At 34.4% G+C, this 21,536-nt stretch overlaps 2 protein-coding genes and 1 long non-coding RNA gene across 3 annotated transcripts; all 3 read right to left on the bottom strand.

Moving 5' to 3' along the window:
• Window positions 1-1,530: 1,530 nt before the first annotated feature.
• On the bottom strand, window positions 1,531-2,196 carry LOC111832625. The gene is made up of 3 exons (XR_002835520.1): window positions 2,108-2,196; window positions 1,919-2,001; window positions 1,531-1,815 (listed from the first exon to the last, which is right to left on the bottom strand). It is a non-coding gene; the product is annotated as an uncharacterized LOC111832625 (long non-coding RNA).
• A 3,160-nt stretch (window positions 2,197-5,356) lies between these two features.
• LOC17877078 (UDP-glycosyltransferase 71B7) lies at window positions 5,357-7,067 on the bottom strand. Its single transcript, XM_006280323.2, has one exon. It carries the CDS (start codon window positions 6,980-6,982, stop codon window positions 5,531-5,533), a length of 1,452 nt encoding a protein of 483 aa, XP_006280385.1. The 5' UTR covers window positions 6,983-7,067; the 3' UTR covers window positions 5,357-5,530.
• Window positions 7,068-11,066: 3,999 nt separating this feature from the next.
• On the bottom strand, window positions 11,067-21,097 carry LOC17876140 (myosin-6). The gene is made up of 39 exons (XM_006279831.2): window positions 20,876-21,097; window positions 20,235-20,363; window positions 19,992-20,135; window positions 19,762-19,907; window positions 19,505-19,661; window positions 19,131-19,189; window positions 18,865-19,024; window positions 18,582-18,731; window positions 18,351-18,487; window positions 18,103-18,249; window positions 17,880-17,981; window positions 17,500-17,557; window positions 17,301-17,402; window positions 17,101-17,138; window positions 16,822-16,948; window positions 16,542-16,709; window positions 16,324-16,455; window positions 16,120-16,229; window positions 15,979-16,039; window positions 15,727-15,904; window positions 15,390-15,595; window positions 15,124-15,243; window positions 14,904-15,002; window positions 14,587-14,799; window positions 14,298-14,437; window positions 14,094-14,208; window positions 13,957-14,001; window positions 13,792-13,854; window positions 13,535-13,705; window positions 13,184-13,336; window positions 12,883-13,083; window positions 12,661-12,789; window positions 12,501-12,571; window positions 12,325-12,421; window positions 12,174-12,230; window positions 11,943-11,999; window positions 11,784-11,864; window positions 11,595-11,677; window positions 11,067-11,481 (listed from the first exon to the last, which is right to left on the bottom strand). The coding sequence occupies exons 1-39, from the start codon at window positions 20,876-20,878 to the stop codon at window positions 11,370-11,372; spliced, it is 4,521 nt and encodes a 1,506-aa protein (XP_006279893.1). The 5' UTR covers window positions 20,879-21,097; the 3' UTR covers window positions 11,067-11,369.
• Window positions 21,098-21,536: the final 439 nt, after the last annotated feature.

Genomic DNA, 21,536 nt, shown 5'->3' with positions numbered 1-21,536 from the left:
GTTTTAAAAGAATGAGTTTTGAAAGTGGCATTTTATATAAAATTCCCATATAAGTAATCATTTAAAAATTTTAGAAGATCAGTTTGGGTTAAATTTTCTGACCCGAAAATGCTTATTTTGACTAATACATCAGTAAACTAAACTGACGTTAAGCCTTGTTATATATATAGAGTAGGTAGTTTGATTGGCTTACATAGACTCGAATTATCAGAATTTGTAAATGTCTAATAATTTAAAATAGAAATAATTTTTTTTTTTAAATGAATGAGAAATATTATAGGGATTGTCTTTGATACACGTAGTCGGCTTGGAATGCTTGGTCCAAAAAACGGACAACTCGTGAGCTCTTGTATTTTGATAGCTTCTAGATGATAACACCTTTAAGGTGCACCAAATCATAAGATAGTTGTTGGGGTTGGCTTTTGAATGCGCTCAACGGCTCAAGTCTCGGGGCTAGATGCAATGGTCACTCCTGCACTTGATTACTATCTTAGGACCCTCTAGTTGATGTAGAAGTTTCTCTAACTCATACGTTTGAAAAAATCCATAGTAAGAAAACTTCACATATGCATGTCGGGTGAAAGTTGCTTTGGGAAAGTAATATATTCCAACCTAAAATCGGTATTGAATCAAGATTGTAAAACAAGTCACTTGTGAGACTCTATCACCAATAGAAGAATGGCAATGCACTTGTGCACATGCTCGTTCAAGTGAAGATTTAGCGAACATATTTACCGAGACACTTCTAACCACCATATTCAAGAAGTTATGTTCATCATATTGGATCGTGTCGACTCAAATTTTTAGTTAATGTATACATGAGGGAGAGTGAAAGTACTTTGTATTAATTTTTCCTTCACCATGGTTTTTTCCACTAGGTTTTTCTGTTAAAAATTTGAATCAGGCAACACTTCTCGCATGTACAATTTGGACTACATTCTTATAAAGAGTCATACAAGAGGAGTGTTATGAATAATAATATGTATTATGTGCACGTCCAGTATATGGTACAATAGTACATTTTTATTAGGTTCTAGATGACTTAAAAATTACAATTTCCTAATCTTTATAACATTTTAACATTCATTTATCTTATTATATAAAGTTTGATTTTTAAAAATGAGTAGTTTTTAAAGAACTGTCCTCCCATGACATGTTAATATGTCAAACTCATATATTTACACTTGCGAGTCATTTGAATGTTGACTGCTATACCACAAAAGATGACGTTTAATTTGTCTGCTAACGGTTGAACTATTTGTTGCTGTAATGTTTTTGATGCTTATTCATTCGAACTAAATAACTTGACAGAAAAAATAAACCAAGAAAATGAAATTGAGAAGAAAAAACAAACGCAGCGTTTTATGTTCAAAACAGTAAAACCATTGAATGAGTAATGAACTGTTCTTTAAAACTTTGTACAACAAACAAAGAGATCTATAACTTTTCAACATACATATGAATATGGTCACTCTAAAAACAACCTTTTTTTTTAAAACGAAAAATTTGAGGTCAAAAATAATAAATGAATGAATAGTTGAGAATTTTACAGAAAGCAGCCAAAACAAAGAGGAATTTACACTTTTTCCCATTTTTTTCTTCTTTTGATTCAAGAAGGCCCCTCCCCTCTTCCACTTCAAACTAAAAAAATATCACAGAGGAAGAGCTTTTCAGAATCTGAGCTTCTCAAACTTTCAAGAACTTTAGTGCAAGAATACAAATGCTGGATTTTCAAGAAGTTCCTCTGCTGGTTTAATTCCTATAAAGTCCTTCTCTTCCATCGAACTTGAAATATCATCGATTGAGAAAGGAATGCTGCAAAATTGTAAAGGATGTTAGTTGTAAAGGATGGATTCTATACCTTGAAACTTGTATAAGTCTATGTTTTTTTTGTATATCAAAACATATATAGGCTTACCTGGAATCATCATCCAACAAGAAAGAGTCACTATCTGCATCATTGGATTCCTCTGTCATGAGAGTCCGCATACTCGATATCACCTGCGAGAGATTTTGAAGTTTGTTCAGCATCCACTACAAAAGTCTTTATTGAACAAGAAGGATAATTTTGGTTTTATCTTGAAAGTCAAAGAAAAGTTTTAGGTACTTCTTGTGAGACGCTTCGAGTGTTGTAGCTATCATCCCAGTATAAGGTGCAAATAGCAGAAGATTGGAGAATTGTAGATTGAGAGTGAGGTGAAAGCGTTAGAAGTTGGTAAGATGGAGGAGAATTAGATGAGGTGGTACAAAAAGGAAAAGTTGATTCATCAAAAACCACATGATGAGAAATGTTTATGCGACGAGAAGAGAGTTCAAGACAACGATATCCTCGGTGGTTAGACGGATAACCAAGAAAAACACATTTAGTGAAACGTGGTGAGAGCATGTTGGCGGTTGGAAGAAGATTGGGGTAGCATAAACAACCAAAAACGCGAAGATGAAGCGGATTTGTTAAAAAGGCGAGTAGAAGGATTTTGATTGTTTATGGCACTTGAAGGGAAGAATGTTAAAAAGATGGGCAGCCATGTTTAAGGCTTCAACCCAATAGGTTTTGGGCATATTAGCTTGGAAGAGAAGAACACTAACCAAATTTTTGACTGTACAAATATGTCAGCGCGCCCAATTTTAATTTAATCAACTTAATTTAATATGTATACTATTTAAAAAATGGAAAATTTCATATAAATTCCTCAACTAAATTACGAGAAGCTTTTTAATACCCCAACTAGTTCAACATCTTTTAGTTCAACTTATTTGATTGCAGACTAAAATATTTTGTATGTAGACAACTTATAAAAAATAGTGATGAACTAAGAGGGAAACAATCAAACAAATTATACGGTTCCCAAATAAGCTTCTAAAGCTAAGCTAGGCATTTGAAAATCTATAACAAACTCATTTTCATATATCCCTATACAGCTATACATGTGATTCATGAACCTGGAAATATTTCCATATTGGGTTCCCTCGAGACAAGACAAAAGAGATTGATGAGACAAAAAAAGGTTTAGGAAGAATTATATTCGACTCTGATAAAAATAATATTACAACTTACATTTTCTTAAATATGTTTTAAGATAAAAATAAATGTAAATAATATATATTGTGACAATTAAATGTAAATAATATATATTGTGACAATGTTAAACTTCGTAAACTCAATATTAAATACATTTATCAGTAATCTTCTACTAGAATAATATTTTTTTGATTTCTATATTTTGGGATTAACATCTCGACCGTCGATCTCCGGTTCTCTATCTTCGAATACCCCGGCAAACTCATACGTATGAGATTAGACGAGTCTTCAAAAATAACCGCTTTATACTTGGTCATCTGAGTCACCATCGATGTTTATATCCGGTTGTGGGAGCAAAGCGGCTATAATATCCGGCCGGATCATTAACGACAATACCCGGTGTCAAAGCGAGTACAATACCCAGCTGTCGAAATCATAACTTTGGTAGTTATCTTCGTGGCTCCATCTTTATTGTAGTTAAGATGAATCCACATGAAGAGGGTGATCTCTTTTGCTTCTTCCTCACTGAAACCTCCCACGCTCTCAAAGCAGAGGAACACTACCAACCTAGATGGTTGGCTTGTTGCTTCTCATCAACAGAATCACGAGTTTCGTTTTTGTGATGAAAAAGTGGTCTTATTGGGTAAGCACGGGCATTGGAAAAAAACTTCAATGTTTGCCTTTAACCAGCTTAGGAACAATATTCACTAAATAAGGCCATCTCCACTGGTTAAAGATAATTGTAGGTTTTTAACCATATTTATATTTGAAACTAGGTTTTAACATATGGTACACTACGAAATCGTTTTTCTTTTAAATAAAAAGTTATAATTTAAGTTAATCTGTAAAAGATTTTAAATACAGACCATCCATGAGAAAAATATGTTTATATTTATGTAAATTCAAACCTATTCAATCATATTTATGTACAATATTATTATATTTAATTTTTTAAGAGTTAAAATATTAATAATACTTTAATTTTTTGTAGAGTTTAAATATTTTACATATTCTATAAACCTTAAATTAAATATTATAGTATTTGAAGCTTTTAATATTTATAATATTTTAAACTTTTAAAAATAAAATTTATGATATTTTGAAACTTTGAAAAAATTATTTTTTTAAATAAAAAATCGGATTAAACTGAATAAATTCTCATAAATTTTTTAATTTGGATGACTAATAAATTAAACTTCTCTCTTTTATAGGTGGAAGCATATTAGTCCTATTTATAAGAAAAATACTTGGGTTCACCCCTAGGGGTTGAATAAACAAGTATTGCTCTATTTATAATGGTGTTAAACTATAATCTAAAATTTTATACCTTATATGTACACGTTTTACATAAATTTTTTCCTTTATCGATTAAGTAATCTACGTCCGTTTTCAAAAATTTATATTGAAAATATGCGGAAAGATTTGTATTTTTATTATACATATATTTTATGTAATAATATAAATTAAAAAAAAATATGATTATATTAATATATTGGAGAGAGATTGGATTCATTAGAGAGAGTTTTTAGGGAATATTTTTAATGTACTAAATATTTGTTTCCAATTTTGTGATTTTCTTTTAATTTAATTACAAATATTTACTTTTTAAGTTTTGTTATTTATACAAATGGTAAGAGTTTAATTATGCAAATATTACAAAATAAAATATTATAACCCAAAATGGATTTTAGTACAAAATGTACTTCAAAAATGTATATATAGATATTGCAAAATAAAAATAGGAACTCATGGAAATATTTCTCAAAAAATATATACTCCAATTACTCTAATGGTAAAGGTTCTTTTATTTTATTTTTTGAAATATTGTGTGTAAAGTGTTTTTGACTCTCAAAACTTATAAAAATAATATCAAAACATATAATTTAAGTCCAAGTGACATGTGAATATCTTAAATATTAAAGAAGATAAAATTGAAGTACAAAGAGATGAGATGACCTTGTCTAGATACATTTGCTCAACCAACGAGAATCGGACACAATATACACAATATTTCCTTAACAATTCTCAAAACTCTAATTTAAGCACCAATCCTTAGCTTACTTTTTATTTTTTTTCATTGTATTAATTACTTTTAATGCTAAGAAATCTTATAAGAAACTCAATAAGCACCTCCAAAAATAGTTGAGACAATCATTCAAAGTTTGAATATTCTTATTAATATATGATTAAAACGAAAAAGTAGTATATAGAAATATGAAAGATGGCATAGACATGATAATTTAAGACTTACTTAAATACAGCAGAATTTAAGTAGTCAAAAATTATTTAATTAATATAAAAATGCATAGAAAAATCTTATATAATGGTATAAGGAAAAAAGCCTAAAAACTTTTATATAATGGAAGGAAGAGAGTATTTGATGGAAAAAAAAAAAAAAAGTAGTACATGGAAATATGAAAGATGGCATAGAAATATTGCTCAGCATTGAATAAACTTTAAAAGACTTAATTTTTATGCTTATTCGGGTACATACGACAGAGACTCTATTCCTTAATAAGTCTTGGTAACGTCTTGAATAAACATTTGCAAGGCAGTTTGAGACGATCCACCATCCATTAAGGCTACATGACATTTCTTGCTCATCTCCTTCACTCTCTTCCTCACGTCACTATCTTGTCCCATTAGACTCATGATTCCTCTCTCTATCTCCTCTGCCGTCACCAAACCCATCTTCTTACCCCCCATTAGATCACCTAGCCAATGCTTTCTTATCTCCACTGCCAATCCAAGCTCCTCCACCATCTCAAATGCGTTGAACTTTTGTTCCGCGTATAAGGGCCACGGCGCGGTTGGAACACCGAACCAAAGACTTTCGAGGATCGAATTCCACCCGCCGTGAGTAACGAAACCTCCCACTGCCGGACTAGCAAGCACGGCTAACTGCGGAGCCCATCCGATCACTTTCCCTATCTCCTTTGTCCGATCTAAGAACCCTTCCGGGAGAACTTGTTCAAGATTCTTAAACTCTCTAGGCTTTTCCTTAAATATATTCGGAGATGCGCGACGGAGAGACCAGAGAAACCGGTGGCCGCTTTTCTCCAGCGCTACGGCGATTTCTCTTGCTTGTTCCTCACTTAAGCCTCCCAAGCTCCCAAAGCAGAGGAACACAACCGAACTCGGTGGTTGTTCTTCTAACCACCGTAAAATCTCCGATTGCTTCTTTTCCTTGGAATCATCAAGATTCAACAATGGTCCAACAGGATAAACAGGAGGAGTAATGTCCCTATCACCACCGGAGGAAAGAAAGTTTAACACATAAGGTTCAAGCTCAGCAACAGTATTAACCAAAATACCCTTCATCTCTCTAAATCTTCTCGCTTCATTTACAGACATGGGAACCCGAACTTTAGATGCAAGAGTGTGAGGGAGACACTTCACCGGATAAGGACGACTCAAACTCGGAACGTTCAACACAGCTTCAGAGTCTTCATAATCACTTTCAATCACATCGTATTTGTTCTGATCGTACAACATCTGAATATGATATCCAAGTGCGAGTATCCCTGCATTAGTCGTGTAGAACATATAACTTGGAACACCAAACTCGTTCGCCACATCTATCATCGAGGTGCAGAACATGCCTAGGACGAACCCAACAATCTTGGGAGAGTTCGGTAGCGTCGAGTAGTCCTTGACGAGTTTAGCAACGGCGCGTTTAACCTTTGGCACCTGCTTCTCGACATGGTTTTCAAGATTGGTCACCCCGGAGGTTGGTTCATCTTCGGCGGAGAGGACTTCGTAGTGGAGACGTTCGTTGGATCCGGCGGTGAGGGCTGCAAAGTAATCGGAAAAACCGACCTCTACGCTTCCGGATATGAAAGGAAGGATCATGACGGAGACTGAAAGGCTAGTTTCACAGTGCACTAGTAGCTTCGCCATCTCCACCGTTGATGGGAGATGACCCATTACAGGAAGAGACACGAAGACAAGCTCTTGTTTCATGTTTTGTTTTTTTCCTTTTTTCTTGCTTAGAACTCCTTCGGTTCCGCTATTTATTAATCTTTAGATTTTATATTATTTTTTTATTTTTTTTGGCTAAAAAGCTATTATTTACGAATTATATTTAGTCTCAACGAGAGGGTGTTAAATAGGTAACCGGATGATGAAAAAAAAAAAAAAAAGATGACAAAAAAAAAAAAAATAGATAACCGGACCCGACCCAAATCAATATGGGTTTCGGATAATATATATAATATGTGTATTTATAGATTTGGTTTTATATTTAATAGGCTTATTATTCAAATTATTATATTATGGCTGTTGGGATTTTTGCTAAATGTTGTTTCGAATCTTATGGACGGTAGTTATATTTCTTTCTTATTTTGGAAACATGTATATCAAGAATCTCTGATATTTCATATTTTGCACTTTATGTTTATGTATTATATGTTTTTAGTTTCAAAAAAAAAGAATAGATGGGTCGAAGCGAATAATTTGCGAATATTACAGAAAATGTTCGAATATTCGATGTTCCGAATACTCGAAAATTTACGAATCGAAACAAATAGCAAAATAAACTATTCGGTCAAAGCGAAACAAATCATAAATTTTTCGAATATTAGCTTCGTGTCCGGGCTAGTCTCCATGATTTGTTACAAAGGAGCGGCGCTTCACGTCATATATTTGGCTTTAGGTGATCCTTCATGGTTACACAGTAGACTAGCTGAAGATAAACGAGGAGAGAAGTTGTCCTAATAGGTTGAAATTATATACTCAAACTCGATAAAAATAAAATAAAACAAAAGAACAAAGAAGAAAGAAAAACAGAAGACGTCTTTAATGTTGAGGCCCTTTTAATCATTGGATGCAACTTCCCTCTTAATGTTGTGGTTCTCGGATAGGAGACGTCTTTGTTTCTAGAGAAAAAAATCAAGATAACTAGATTTTTTGATTTTAATTCGTGTATACTGTATGACACATACGATATTTTAAAATATCTTTAAAAAAAAATTTAATTTTGTTTGGTATATAAATTTGTACTAAATGCTCGTGAAAAAGATTGTATTGTTGTATTTTGATTGTTAATTCTATAATTTACCATGTGTAATAGTGTATGAAAAATTGTTTTTATGTAATAATAATTTGATCAAATTAACTAAATAAGTCTAAAATAATAGAATAATGTAAGCATAACATATTTTGATTAAATAGTTTAATTTTAGATTGAAATATTTTATGAATTTTACTATAGTAGACAACCTATAAAAATATCTATAATTATAATTATGTAAATTATATTCCGCTCTATTACATGATCCGTACTACCCAACTATCAATAATACTTTAGAATAATGAACAATTTTGCATATAATTTGAAATCATATTTATGTAATATCTTGTATTACAAAATATTAAGTTGTAAAATTGAAATGGTGTGTATCATATTCTGAACGTTGTAAAATTACTTCTACATCTGCAAAAAAATGTTTATAATATTTTAAATATACTAGAAATGTGATATATTGAAATATTTTAAAAATTTTAAAAGTTTTAAAGTAGGTAGTTTGATTGGCTCATATAGACTCGAATTTCAAAACTATTTAAAACAGAAATAAATGGAAAAAAAAATGAATGAGAAATATCGAAGGGATTGTCTTTGATACACGTAGTCGGCTTTGAATGCTTGGTCCAAAACGGACAACTCGTGGCAGCTTCTAGAAGATTTTATGACTCATACGATTTGTTTGAAAAATTAAATGTTATATGGTTATAATCAAACACATAGCTTAAAGTACTCATCTCAGGGGCTACATGGTGGAGAGGTGTGGTACGTGCCCCACACTGATTCTTATAAATGATCTAGTTCATTGTCGTCTCCTAACTTGTTTGGTAGAGAAGTGTCTCATTAATAATCTTAGGTAACCAGTGGCGGAGCTAGAAAATTTATTTACCAGGGTCAAAAAAAATTTCAAACCAAAAATACGTAAATATAATTAAAAGCATAACAATTACCAACGATAAAAATAAAAACCAGTAACAAAACTAAATCACACAATATGTCAATACCTAAAGAATTTCTTTTTAAAATTAGAATCTAGTGTACAGAAAATTATGTTAAAGTACCTGAAATTTTACTCTTAAAACTCTTGAATTTTGGAACAAAGAAGAAGAAAGCTCATATAGTCACGATCTGAATTGCAAAAAAGAAGAAGAAACTAAACCGTTTTTGTTTTTAGGTTAATAATAATTAGACAAACAAATTAAATGGACTTAACAATATATATATTTACTTAAAAGAAAAATTATTGGGCTTAAAGCCCTGTACGTTTTAAAGTTTCACAAGGGTCAATTAGCATTGGACAAAATTTCATATGGGTCAATTATCTTATTTGGTAAGGGTCAAAATATTTTTTTACATATACATTCAATTAATTTTAGAAAATTTCATCAGGGTCAACTGACCCTGGTCCCTCTTCATTGCCTCCGCCCCTGTAGGTAACGAGTTCGACACTCATTCTTTTAGTTTTTTGGTTACTTTTCTTTCTTTCTCCGTAGTTCATTTTCAGTAAATAACTAAATATATTACAGTTTTTCCTAGTATATCTAATATATATAGTTTAAATTTGTATTAATAATACATGTTTAGATATGATTTTCATTTTAAATATACTTAGAACCATATAATTGTTTTGAATATATAAATTTTTAAAAAAATTAAAGATTGGAAATTATATTTATTTTAGAATTTTATTATGTAAATTTAATATTATTATTAAAAAATGTTAGTGGCCCATACAATTTTTTTTTTCTAGATCCGCCCCTGGCCTCCCACACTTTATCCAGAGCGATAAACTTTTTCATTTCAGGATCCTATCCAAATCCAGAATTTAAACGTTGAAGGTCTAATTTTTTTTTAATATAGGCCTCTCAAGTACTTGCATCTACTTGATTGTCATTTTTTTGGCATCCAAGTCTTTCATAGAAAACTGGTAAATTTTTTTGCTCTACAGTAAGCTTGCTAAAGTTATTGCTGTTATCACGCTAGTTTCGGTGAACTGCATCAACAAGTAACTCTACGAGCATTTATGTCTCATATGGTCCCCACTGACTGTATGAGTCTTTTCCTTACTCTTTTGGAAATCTCCCATTAGCTAAGCATATATGCAGGCCCAGCACAACATGGGTGGACAGAGGGGCAGTGGCCTATGGGCCCGAGTACTTTTTAAAAAATATTCTAAGACTAAAAAGCCAATTTTTGTTGTAAAATAGTAAAATAGGGGACCAAAATAATATTGGATCCATAAAATATAATCCATATCCGGTTTGATTCTCAAAATAACTAATATACGGGATCACGACACATGTCAATTAATCGATTAGAGATTATATAACAAACTAATGTTCACTAAATGGTACTGGTTCAAAGAAAGACACGAACTAGAGAACATAATAATGAAGTGTGTGACAGCTTTGGATCGAAGCCACATTGGAATAATTAACAATCCAAATGGAGGGAAAAACTACAGTTGTAATTTGGTCATGTAAGGTATTGTCTTGATACCACAAATAAACCGTAATCAAATTGGATTAAAACTGAATAAAACTAGTATATATATGTTGTTGTAATGTTTTGAAAGGATACTAAACGTTGAAAGTGCACGATGGCTACACCTACACACATGCACCTTGTTCCTTTGAGCATGGCAGCCATTAGCAAATAGCATCATTGAAACCAAATTAACGATGCTCGGACCTTTCGTTAGAGGTTCCGCCTCGCCTCTCGTCCGTTCGTCCTTTACAAAAAAAAAAAGATTCAGTTAAGGCAATGCCTCGCCTTATCGCACCTGCTTCTTGAAAATTTTCAGTTCTGTGCAAGATAGAGTATTTTTTGAGCCACCTTTCTAAAGCTCACAAAACATATGTTGAACTATCGATTGTTGTGATGTTTTTGATGCTTAATTCATTCGAACTATACCTTTGACAGAAATAAATAAACCAAGAAAACGAAATTGAGAAGAAAAAACAAAGGAAGTGTTTTAATATTTTATGTTCAAAGCAGTAAACCACTAAATAAGTCATGTACTGAACTGTTCTTAAAACTTTGTACAACAAACAAAGAGATCTTCAACTTTTCAACATGTATATACGAATATGGTCACTCTAAAACCCTTTTTTTTTTTTTTTAACGAAAAATTTGAGGTCAAAAATAATAAATGAATGAATAGTTGAGAATTACAGAAAGCAGCCAAAACAAAGAGGAATTTACACTTTTTCCCATTTTTTTCTTCTTTTGATTCAAGAAGGCCCCTCCCCTCTTCCACTTCAAACTAAAAAAATATCACAGAGGAAGAGCTTTTCAGAATCTGAGCTTCTCAAACTTTCAAGAACTTTAGTGCAAGAATACAAATGCTGGATTTTCAAGAAGTTCCTCTGCTGGTTTAATTCCTATAAAGTCCTTCTCTTCCATCGAACTTGAAATATCATCGATTGAGAAAGGAATGCTGCAAAATTAATAGTTTACCAAAAAAAGAAATGTTAGTTGTAAAGGATGGATTCTATACCTTGAAACTTGTATAAGTCTATGTTTTCTTTGTATATCAAAACATAGGCTTACCTGGAATCATCATCCAACAAGAAAGAGTCACTATCTGCATCATTGGATTCCTCTGTCATGAGAGTCCGCATACTCGATATCACCTGCGAGAGATTTTGAAGTTTGTTCAGCATCCACTACCAAGGTCCCTATTGAACAAGAATGTTAATTTTGTGTTTTATCTTGAAAGTCAAGAAAAGTTTTAGGTACTTCTTGTGAGACGCTTCGAGTGTTGTAGCTATCATCCCAGTATAAGGTGCAAATACGGTAAAGCTGCTGGACACTGAGCACCTGTAAAAATGAAGAGAATGTTAGGCAATTAGATTGACCATCAAGTGTGTTTCTAGAAACTTAAGTCCAGAGCCTTACCGGGCAAAGATCGTTTGCTATCTCATCGTATGAAATTCTGTATTTCTGGTGGATAACCTGCAAGAAAAAAAAAAAGAAAAAAAAAATAATGTTATTGTAGTTTAAAAGAACAGTGATTATCAAGAAACAACAAGATTTTTCCATATGAACCAACAAGAGTTCAATCGAAAACTGCGCTAACTAGTCTAACTAAAATGGATTGTTAACAAGAATGTACGAAGTATAACATACCAGGAACCCAACGGACTGTCTGATATGTTTCAGTTCTTCCCAAGATGGTCCAGCATACTGCCAAGTCACAGAAAAGAAGAACAAATTTTAAAAGGACGATCTGCAAAAAAATTAAGTTTTGTAATAAGAAATCATGACTCAGAAATTTTACTTCTTTGGCTTGACAACACCATAGCTCTAGCTCTGCAAGACCGGATTTTACAAATTCGCCATTGCTAAATGTACAGCACTCTTTACGCAGAAGGAGGCTGTAAGAAACCAGAGAAAGCCATGTATGTGAGAATAAATTGCATGGTTTTGTAATACGTGAACCAGAATTAAACTTACCTGTTGAAAAGTTGTACGTTGATGAAAGAGAAAGTTTGAGAGTATATCTTCTGGATGAGTACTAAAGGAACCTGAACATGTCATGTAACATATGAGAATCCATGTATTGGAGTGAGAACGCACATTACAATGCCAATGGAAACTCTACAATTTTTCTTACGTGATTTTCTTTCAATGTGACAAGAAGCGAATTGAGACCGTCGATAATGCTTTGCCAGTGAACCGCAGGAGAATCTTTTCCAAAGGACCTACCTGATCTTAGCATCCCTCCTTTAGAAGATCTCGGTGCCTGAATTTTTCATTTGGAAAAACAAAATCTATCATGAAAGGGGAAAAAAATAAAACATCACAACATTAGGATACAAAGAATCCAGCAAGAAACCTGAATGCATAGAGAAAGTAAAATTGATAACTCTTTCTTCAAGTTATCCCTAACCATCCCAAACATTTTCTCAACATAGGCTGCAAGCTGTTGCTTGAAAAGCAGAGCAGGGTACTTGGCCTCCACCGGGCGGACAACTGCAAGAGCAGCAGCTTCAGCTGCTGCAGCAAGGTTGCCTGAAGCGGGTGACGAGCGGAAACTCTGGTAAATAAGACAGAAAGAGAAGATAGTTAAGAGTGATATCGTAAGCAAAAGTTAAACCAAAAAGTCATATTAACTAAATAGAAATTGTAATACAAACCATGGCCATCCTTCCAAACAAAGAAGTTGAAGCTGGTGGCTTCTTGCTTTGTGTTGCTCCGCTGCCGCCGGTTTTAAGACTTTTTTGAAGCAAAAATAGTAGTGCCGATGTGGTTGTCAACCAATACGCCAAGTGACTATTGTCATCCTCATTCTGAGAATATCAGTAGAACAGAGAAACTTCCAAATTTAAGTAATTGTGATCATTTGCATAGTCTATATTTCAAATTAGCAAATGAAAAAGCCACTACAGACAAAGTTCTTAAGACATTTCGATCTTGGACAGACCAATATCCCATCATGTGTTTAAATCTTACACCGAAACAATGTGAAGAAATACATTCCCAATTACCTCAATTGCAGAACCAATCATCTGAATCAGACGATCAAACACATTAGTCTTCTCAGACTCGAAACACTTCCAGTGAAGTAAACACTTGTATATCGTAAATGCAGCCACAGGTTTTCCATTACTGAAACCGATGTTGTCTTTTACACATTCAATGAGAGCATCAACATTCATCTGCAGTGACAATACAAATCAAGTTAGCAGAATTAGTCACTAACAATTTTGTGAAGACATTACTATGAAGTAACTGGACAACATACAATTTGACGTTCTGCAGCAGATTTCCCAGCCTTGCCATCAACTGGTGTTGTAAATTCGACTTCCTAGAAAATAGACTTCACAGATCAATAAACTGATGGAAAAAATGTAAAGGAAAAAACTTGATGAGAGACAAGTGACCAGAAATCTGGCTGGAGGAACTATACATTGAATTCGCTTTCCAAGTTTGTTTGGTGGCCATTTTCCAAATTCTACAAACAGAGTTGAGGACAAGTTAACATCTAATGGCCGGTTAGAAGGCTACTACACAAACACATTTGAGAGTTGTTGAGAAACTTTCTACCTTAATAGGTACAGTTGGGGGATGTCCTAGATTTGTCCTCACAGGGGTGCTTAAGATTGTTTGCTGATGCATAATTTTCTTCTCAGCTTCCATGTCTAATATTTTCTCTTCAAGCCTGCAGATATAATTTGAACAAGACAAGTAAGGAATCGCCCCAAGAGCCCCCAACAATGCTCCGGAAGATTAGACTATTGCAAAGGATACCTTTGCATTGCAGTCGTCAACTTCACTAGCTTAGATTCAGCCTCCAATGCTTGCTTTAGTCTATCCTGGCTAATCTTGGTGGTCTCTTGAAGTTTTTTCTCTGTCTCATCGATTTTCATTTCCAGTGAACTCACCATACCCTGTATAAGACGAGCAATTCAGACCAAAAGACATCATTTTTCAGCAGAGTTTGTCATTTGAAGAGATCTGTGTAATTAGTATTCTCAAATATTGCATGTTTTGGCTCTTCTCCAGTAAGTACGCTACAAGTTCAAAAAGTTTCACAAACCTTCAGCTTTTCATTTTCATTTGTGATCTTCTCCATTAATTCCAGATCAACCACAGGAATCTCCTTAATAATTGGGGCAATCTCAGCAACTTTCTTGGCAGCTTCACGTTCTTTAACAAGCAATGCCTCAGTTTCTTTGCACTTCAGTTGCAATTCCTCCAAAGAAGACTGCGCTTTTGCACTTTCTTGTTTTTTGGCCTCTTCCAGGTCAGTCTGCAACATTGAAAGAGGATGAAAAAATTCTCAACAAACTCCCAATGAAAATTAGAGTCAGATTTATCAAAAACAAAATGTGGTTCCTCAAACAGCAATCTCACCCTTATCCGTTTCTCTAATTGCAATCTCCAGGTTAACTCTTCAACTTGCTTCTCTAGTTTGTTCTTGGCTGCTTGAAGTGCTCCAGTTTCTCGAGCAGCCTAATAAAAAAGATTAAAAAAAAACTCAGTTAATTTCATGCAAATTAATATCTTCACATGTGAGCCTTTGAGAGAAAAAACCATGGAACAGCACTAAACACAGAAAGAAACCACATCTTACCATTTTAAGTTTGCGAAGTTCTCCACGAGCAATCTTTGATCTCCATGCACATTGGGTTGTGATAGCTGCTTTCTTTAGTTTTCTGTAATGTAGTCGAGCCAAGTATCCACGACACCAAGTCTATAACAACATTGAGAATTACCACGATCAGAATACGACAGAGAGAACAACTGTTTCGTCAAAGACCAATCTCATTATGAATATTGGTGTTCCCTGACGAGTTGAACTTCTAATACCACACATCTGCAATTTTGGTTTAGCTGTACCTGAATTATTATTGCAGCTTTGGTCTGCCTTCTGAAGCATAATTCTTTACGGGCAACCATACCACGCATACCAGCTTGAACCGAAACAGCAGCAGCAAATAGTTCTGTGTAAGTTTTCCTAGCCAGAAACCTACGCAAGTCTCTCTGGATTTTTAAAGCAGCTGCTTCCCTGCGCATGCCTTCATACACGTTTCTAGCGAGATAACCTGACAAAAAGAGAGACACATAGGTTTGCAAGTTAGCCAAGAGTTTAAATTAAAGAAAAGTGACTAAGAATCATCTAATCAATTTGTCTAGTTGGGGTAAATAGACATGTTCGGCAGAACATTGAAAATACCTCTGCAAACTGACTGAATTTGTTTAGCAGAATTACGCAGAACGATGAAACTCTTTTTAGCAAGATATGACCGAACTTTCCTCTGAATAATGCTTGCTGATCTTCCCAAGACCTCAGTCCTTCGGGTATCCAAGTCTGCCATCTGTCCAGCCCTAAGAAAAACTTTTGTCTTGCCAATCTACAAAAGAAAGATGTTAGTCCTCCACTATCAATGTAGCTTAGACAATGAAAAAACCTTGATGATGCAATTACCTGATACCCTTCAAGTCCCACTTTGTCCAGAAGCTTCTTGCAAGCAGCAGGGTCATCAGAGCTGTTATAAAAGAAATCAGTTACGACATGTCAACGGATATTATGACTCACCAAATGGAATACTAAGAGGGAATATCTTACTTCTTTACCAACACTTCTGGAGCAAGAATACCAAATCTGGCCAAGAATTCGTCAAAATGTTTCCTAGTAGGATAGCCAGCACAACTAATCCTGATTGCCTCCATCACTCCCTAAAGTCATGAACACAAACAAATCCTTCTTTCAGAAATAGAATTTTGCATGAGAAACTGAACTCCAAATTTCGACAGAGAATGTTATTCGCACCCCACAACGTAATTGCTGTAAAATGTTTTCGTTCTCAAAGATGCCAGGCTTCAGAAGGTTATTTGGTTTTATACAACGAATATAGTGTGGCTCTGTGGTATTGAGAATTTCGAGCAATGATACCAATTGTTGCTGAAAAGAAGACAAAATGGAATCAAGTGACCAAATTATATTGTGAAACATGTTAAGTCGAAATTGGATACCAAAATCAGGCTCACCTTGAAACGGGTACCTATAGATGAGAATTTTGATTGTTTGGAATCATCAGACATTGGTGGGAACAAACTTGCTACAAAGGAACAACTAGAAGAATTTAACAATGCTTGATGCTCGGCAATAACGTAATCTTTGTTCTTGTCCAGGAAAAGCTCTGTCTGATAAGTGACCTGGAACAATACCCCAATGATTGTTAGACCAGATAGCTACGGAACAACTACTGAAATTTCTTGGAACATTTGTTCACAATCATGTGAACCAATGAAAGCAACGGCTGCTCACATCACCAGCATAATGGCAAATGGTGAAGTCGCTACGAGCTAATTTTGGCTTGGTAAATCGCTTGTGGTTTTTAAATGTCTGGTATAGCTTCTGCGCAAAAGTTTCATGAGTTGACCTTGGGAACATGCTGCACGGCAAAAGTCTCACTTCAGCTATATTGCTCAAAAAGAAAACAAATTTGAGAAAGCAAACTGAAAGCATAGGAAATAACAGTGGTAAATCTTAGATTGTAGGATAAAAGAAAGAGTTCAGAATCAGTAGCTTGGGTTTCATACTCACCAAGCTTCATCTAGCAGAGCAATAATACCTCCAGGTTTCTGAAGAACACAAAAAGGGAAACAAACACCAAAAATGAGCATACGATAATAGGAGATCACAATTGTTGACTGTGGAGAAAAATGGTAATAGTGATGGCTTGGTCGCTTTAAAGGTATCGTAAGACTATTATGAAAAAGCTAACAGCTCCAAAGAACAGTGACCTTTTCTATTAGGTCTAAAATATCTTGATTGTCTACGAACTCTATATAGCTCCAGTTGATCTCCTCCTTCTTATATTCCTCTTGCTCCATTTTAAAGACATGCTGCACAGAAAGAAGTAACACACCTCAGAACAATGGGCACTAAAGAATTTAGAAAAGACAAATAAATGAAAAGTGAAAGAGCTTCTTCTAATCAAACCTGATTAAAATGCTGTTGAAGTTTTTCATTAGTCAAATTGATGCAAAATTGCTCAAAACTGCAATAAAACTTTCGATTATAAGTAATAGGCCAAAGAATAACAAGAACCAGTCACGAATAATTTTTTTTTTTTAAATTCATCAGTGGCATTATATATGTCTACATATCTAACCGCAAATCTCCTTACAAAACAAAGTTAGTCTCCTTACAGTTTGATAGACTGTAAAAATATCTCAACCGTCGATGGTAGAAACAAGCACTAGCTTAACTATCAAACTGATCAGACCCATATATTATGGTGAAGTACCAGAGGTCGATCCCCTTTATTAAAGAAACCCATCTAACTAATAATGAAAACAACAAGCATACCACTTAAGCACCTGTTTGTCTTGAAACTCTCGAATCCATAAATATCAAGAACACCAATCAAATACTTCGAATCAGGATCTTGACCAATTGAGCTATTTATCTTGTCAACAAGCCTGCAAAGACCATAAAGGATTAGTATATAAAATGATGGCAAAGCACCTTCGAGGCTTATTTCTTCAAATTAGGAGAAGCAACTATTGAATATCTTCATCAAGCTATAATCGAGAAACCCACCAGTCAAACAATCTTGAGTACATGACTTTAGCCAAAGCATCTCTACTAAGAGTAGCAGCTTCCGGATCAAGAGTTTTAGTGATAGTTTCATCGCGAGTTACCATGATACGCTTGCACAGAGAATCCTCAAGTGCCTTTTCATCACAGCTGGAAAGGAAGACGATATATATAAGGAAATCTACTTCAGTCCAAAATAGAAGAAAAAAAACAAAACCAACATTTTCCGCTCTATTAGCTGAGGCATTTACCTGAGAAGCTCAGCTGCAGTCTTCAGATGAAACAATGATTTATCATCTTTGGGAATCGATGAATCAATCTCTGCTCCCTTAGCAAATTCAACATTCCCGAGATGGAGAATAGCCGCCACGACGCTGAAAATCGCATCCTGAAACAAGATATCAGTAAAGTAAATAATCTGTTTACAGAGACACTATAGCAGCTCTGGCTAAAATCTGACGGATGGATTCTGTGATGACTACCTGCTCCTCGGTACTGATCCCGACGACATCCATAGCCCGTCTTGTGGCATGATATTCCTCCGCATCATTTATACTATCCAACTCTAGACATTTAGACTGATTGAGATAGTGGTATGTCTTTGGTTTATCCAGCTTGAATTTCTTCACATCCTGGTAGTAAAAAACATCATTTCAGAAAACAAGATATGTATTCATATGCCAAACAAGGCTCAGAAACTCGACATGTATCAGCAACTCGATATGTATCAGTGTTACATACTACGAAGTAAATTACAAAACTTACTTCTTGTGGAGCAGCACAAAGCATGTAGAAACAGTGATAGTTTCTTTCAGGATCAGAGACCTGGCAAACACGTGATCTTTCCAACAAATACGTTCTTATGGCAGCTCCTGATATCCTTCCCTTTTCATCAAACTGAATCTCCACGAATTTACCAAAACGACTATAAAGTACAGAAATAAACATTAATAAAACACCTAAACCGGCAAAGAAAATCTCAACTAATCTAGATGAAAGAATGCTATAGAGATATGAGGACACTATGGTACCTGGAATTATTGTTCCTGACAGTCTTTGCATTTCCAAATGCTTCTAAAACAGGATTCGACTGAATAAAAGACACAATTGAGAAAGCTTATAAGAACCGGGTCAAGGCAAGTAAAGAAAAGAAAAGATCACTATCATTTGCATAAGGAAGTGAGCATATAGCTGCTGATTATTCAGGTTTCCTTAATGTAGATGACTACTAGCATTAGTTTTTTGAAGTTTCAGTTGTTTGTTCACTCTACAGACACTCGTGAAAAGTAAACTCAGCCGAAATGAATATTTGACCATCCTCTGAAGTCTAAAGTCTTAGTTATTTGTCCACTCATCTAGAAAACAGGATTTGACTAAATGAAAGTATAGATGATGGTGTTTTTACCTCCAAGACTTTCTGTTCAACACTTCTTCCCTCAGCAGCAGCTCTACCTCCCATGTAAGCAAGATATCTCATAAGCAACTTTGTGCTTTCAGTTTTACCAGCACCACTTTCTCCACTAACAAGAATAGATTGACTTACGCCATCATTAATCATCTGTCTGCATTAGACAAAACGAGAATGCAGGCAATGTCACATACGCAGATCAACAACAACAACAAACTTAAAGGTAATATACTTAACCAGAATGTACGAATTACCTATAAGCAGCATCTGCGACAGCGAATGGATGTGGACTCAGCTCCCCTAAGGCAGCTCCTTTATACTGAGCCATCATATGGCTACTATACAGATGAGGAAGTCTTCTAAACGGATTAACAGCAATCAGTATGCTTCCTGTATAAGTCTGGAAGTAAATAAAAGTTCAGTCCACACATATCTAAAGTACATATACATATTCAAAACCCAATAGGAGGGGACTATAACTCACATAAATCTCATTTATATCATATCTTGAATGCAAATTCTGTAGAACTCCGGGTTCGTGCAAATAAGCAAGTCTTGTCATGTCGTCCACTCCAGATGCTGGCGCCTCCACGTCTTTAGGATAAGCATTAGATATTTTCGTAACAACCTGAAATTTTGCCAAAAATAGGCAAAATCAAAAAAATAAAACGGCTTTCACAAAAAAGTGATTCTAAATTTACATGAGAAGAAGAAGAAGAACACATACATGTTTCCCTGACGTGCATAGGACTTTGATCTCGTCGCCATTAACCTCGACAACTTCACCATCAATCCATGCTTCATCAGGATCCTCCACCCACACAAACGACCCAACTGATGGATTGAAATTAGCAACCTGTGAAAATACAAAAGAGTGTCAAAAACTCAAAATGCCTTAGCTAGCAGCTCTAATGTATACAAGAACTGCCAAATTCATTTAGTCTACTCTTGATGACTAAAACACATTACATAAGCCATGCTTTTGAAACCTCTCAGCTAATATAATGTCTCACAAGATTCTCACATTTACATTGCAGCTGCCATTACATACAACTATAGCCCAAAAGAATCTAAAAAAACCAAGCTGGAGGAACCAAAAATCAAATCCTAGGACAATGTTTTCGTTGTTACTAATTCAGACTATAACAAAAATCACATAAATTGTCGGAAAAAAAAATCAAAAGGAAATGAAGATTCAAAAACAAAGATTTAAACCAATTCGTCAAACAAAAGTCCTAGTTTCAAGTCAAAATCTCAGAAGTCAGCAGTACAAAGCCATGATCCCAAATTAGATGATCCAATCAACTAATTTCCCCAAATTAAAACTGGATTTAATCCCAAAAAAAAAAAAAAAATTGAAAACATTACCATTTCGTATCCGAAGATCAGAGAGTTGTGGATCTAAAGATTGAAGCAAACGAGAGCTTATGAAACTTTCCCGAGTGAAGAAGAGCTTTGAAGAAACTGAGATTTGTTGGTGGAAGAAGACAGAACCAAAACTTTGCAAATCTAAACGCGTTTCCCCCTCGAATTATTTTGAGTATTAATTTTTTTTTTTGCTTTGCTTTGCTTAACTTTTTTTTTTTTTTTTTTTGGGTTTTGCCTTTTTCGTGCCTCCCTCCTCTCTTCCACCTTCTGTGGGGAGATGATTTTGGTCTGAATTGTAAATTTTTTTACTTTAATTTTTTCAATTAAGACATTGATTAAGACCAAAATCTTAATCCCGAAGTTACCCTTTGATTTTGTATAATCACGGAGCTAGGTTTTGTTCCCGACACGCTAAACCAACTTTGTCCGCTCGCCGAAATATATTTATTTCTCCCAAAACTATCTGAGATTTATTAATCTATTTCTTCAGTTCTTAATTAGTTGTGTAGTAAAGACTAAAGATTTTAACAAAATTATTTACACCAGAAATGAATTCGACAAAAAACTAAAATAAAAGTAGACATCTACATAGATGTTACAGTAAATACTTTCAAGAAATAAATATCAACCAATAAAATTTGTACTTTATAGTTTTTAATAT

Source organism: Capsella rubella, unplaced genomic scaffold (assembly GCF_000375325.1).
Source record: "Capsella rubella cultivar Monte Gargano unplaced genomic scaffold, Caprub1_0 scaffold_8, whole genome shotgun sequence".
Classification (NCBI taxonomy): Eukaryota; Viridiplantae; Streptophyta; class Magnoliopsida; order Brassicales; family Brassicaceae; genus Capsella; species Capsella rubella.
Note: the sequence above shows the minus strand (reverse complement) of the source record. Positions and strands in the feature narration are given on the sequence as shown.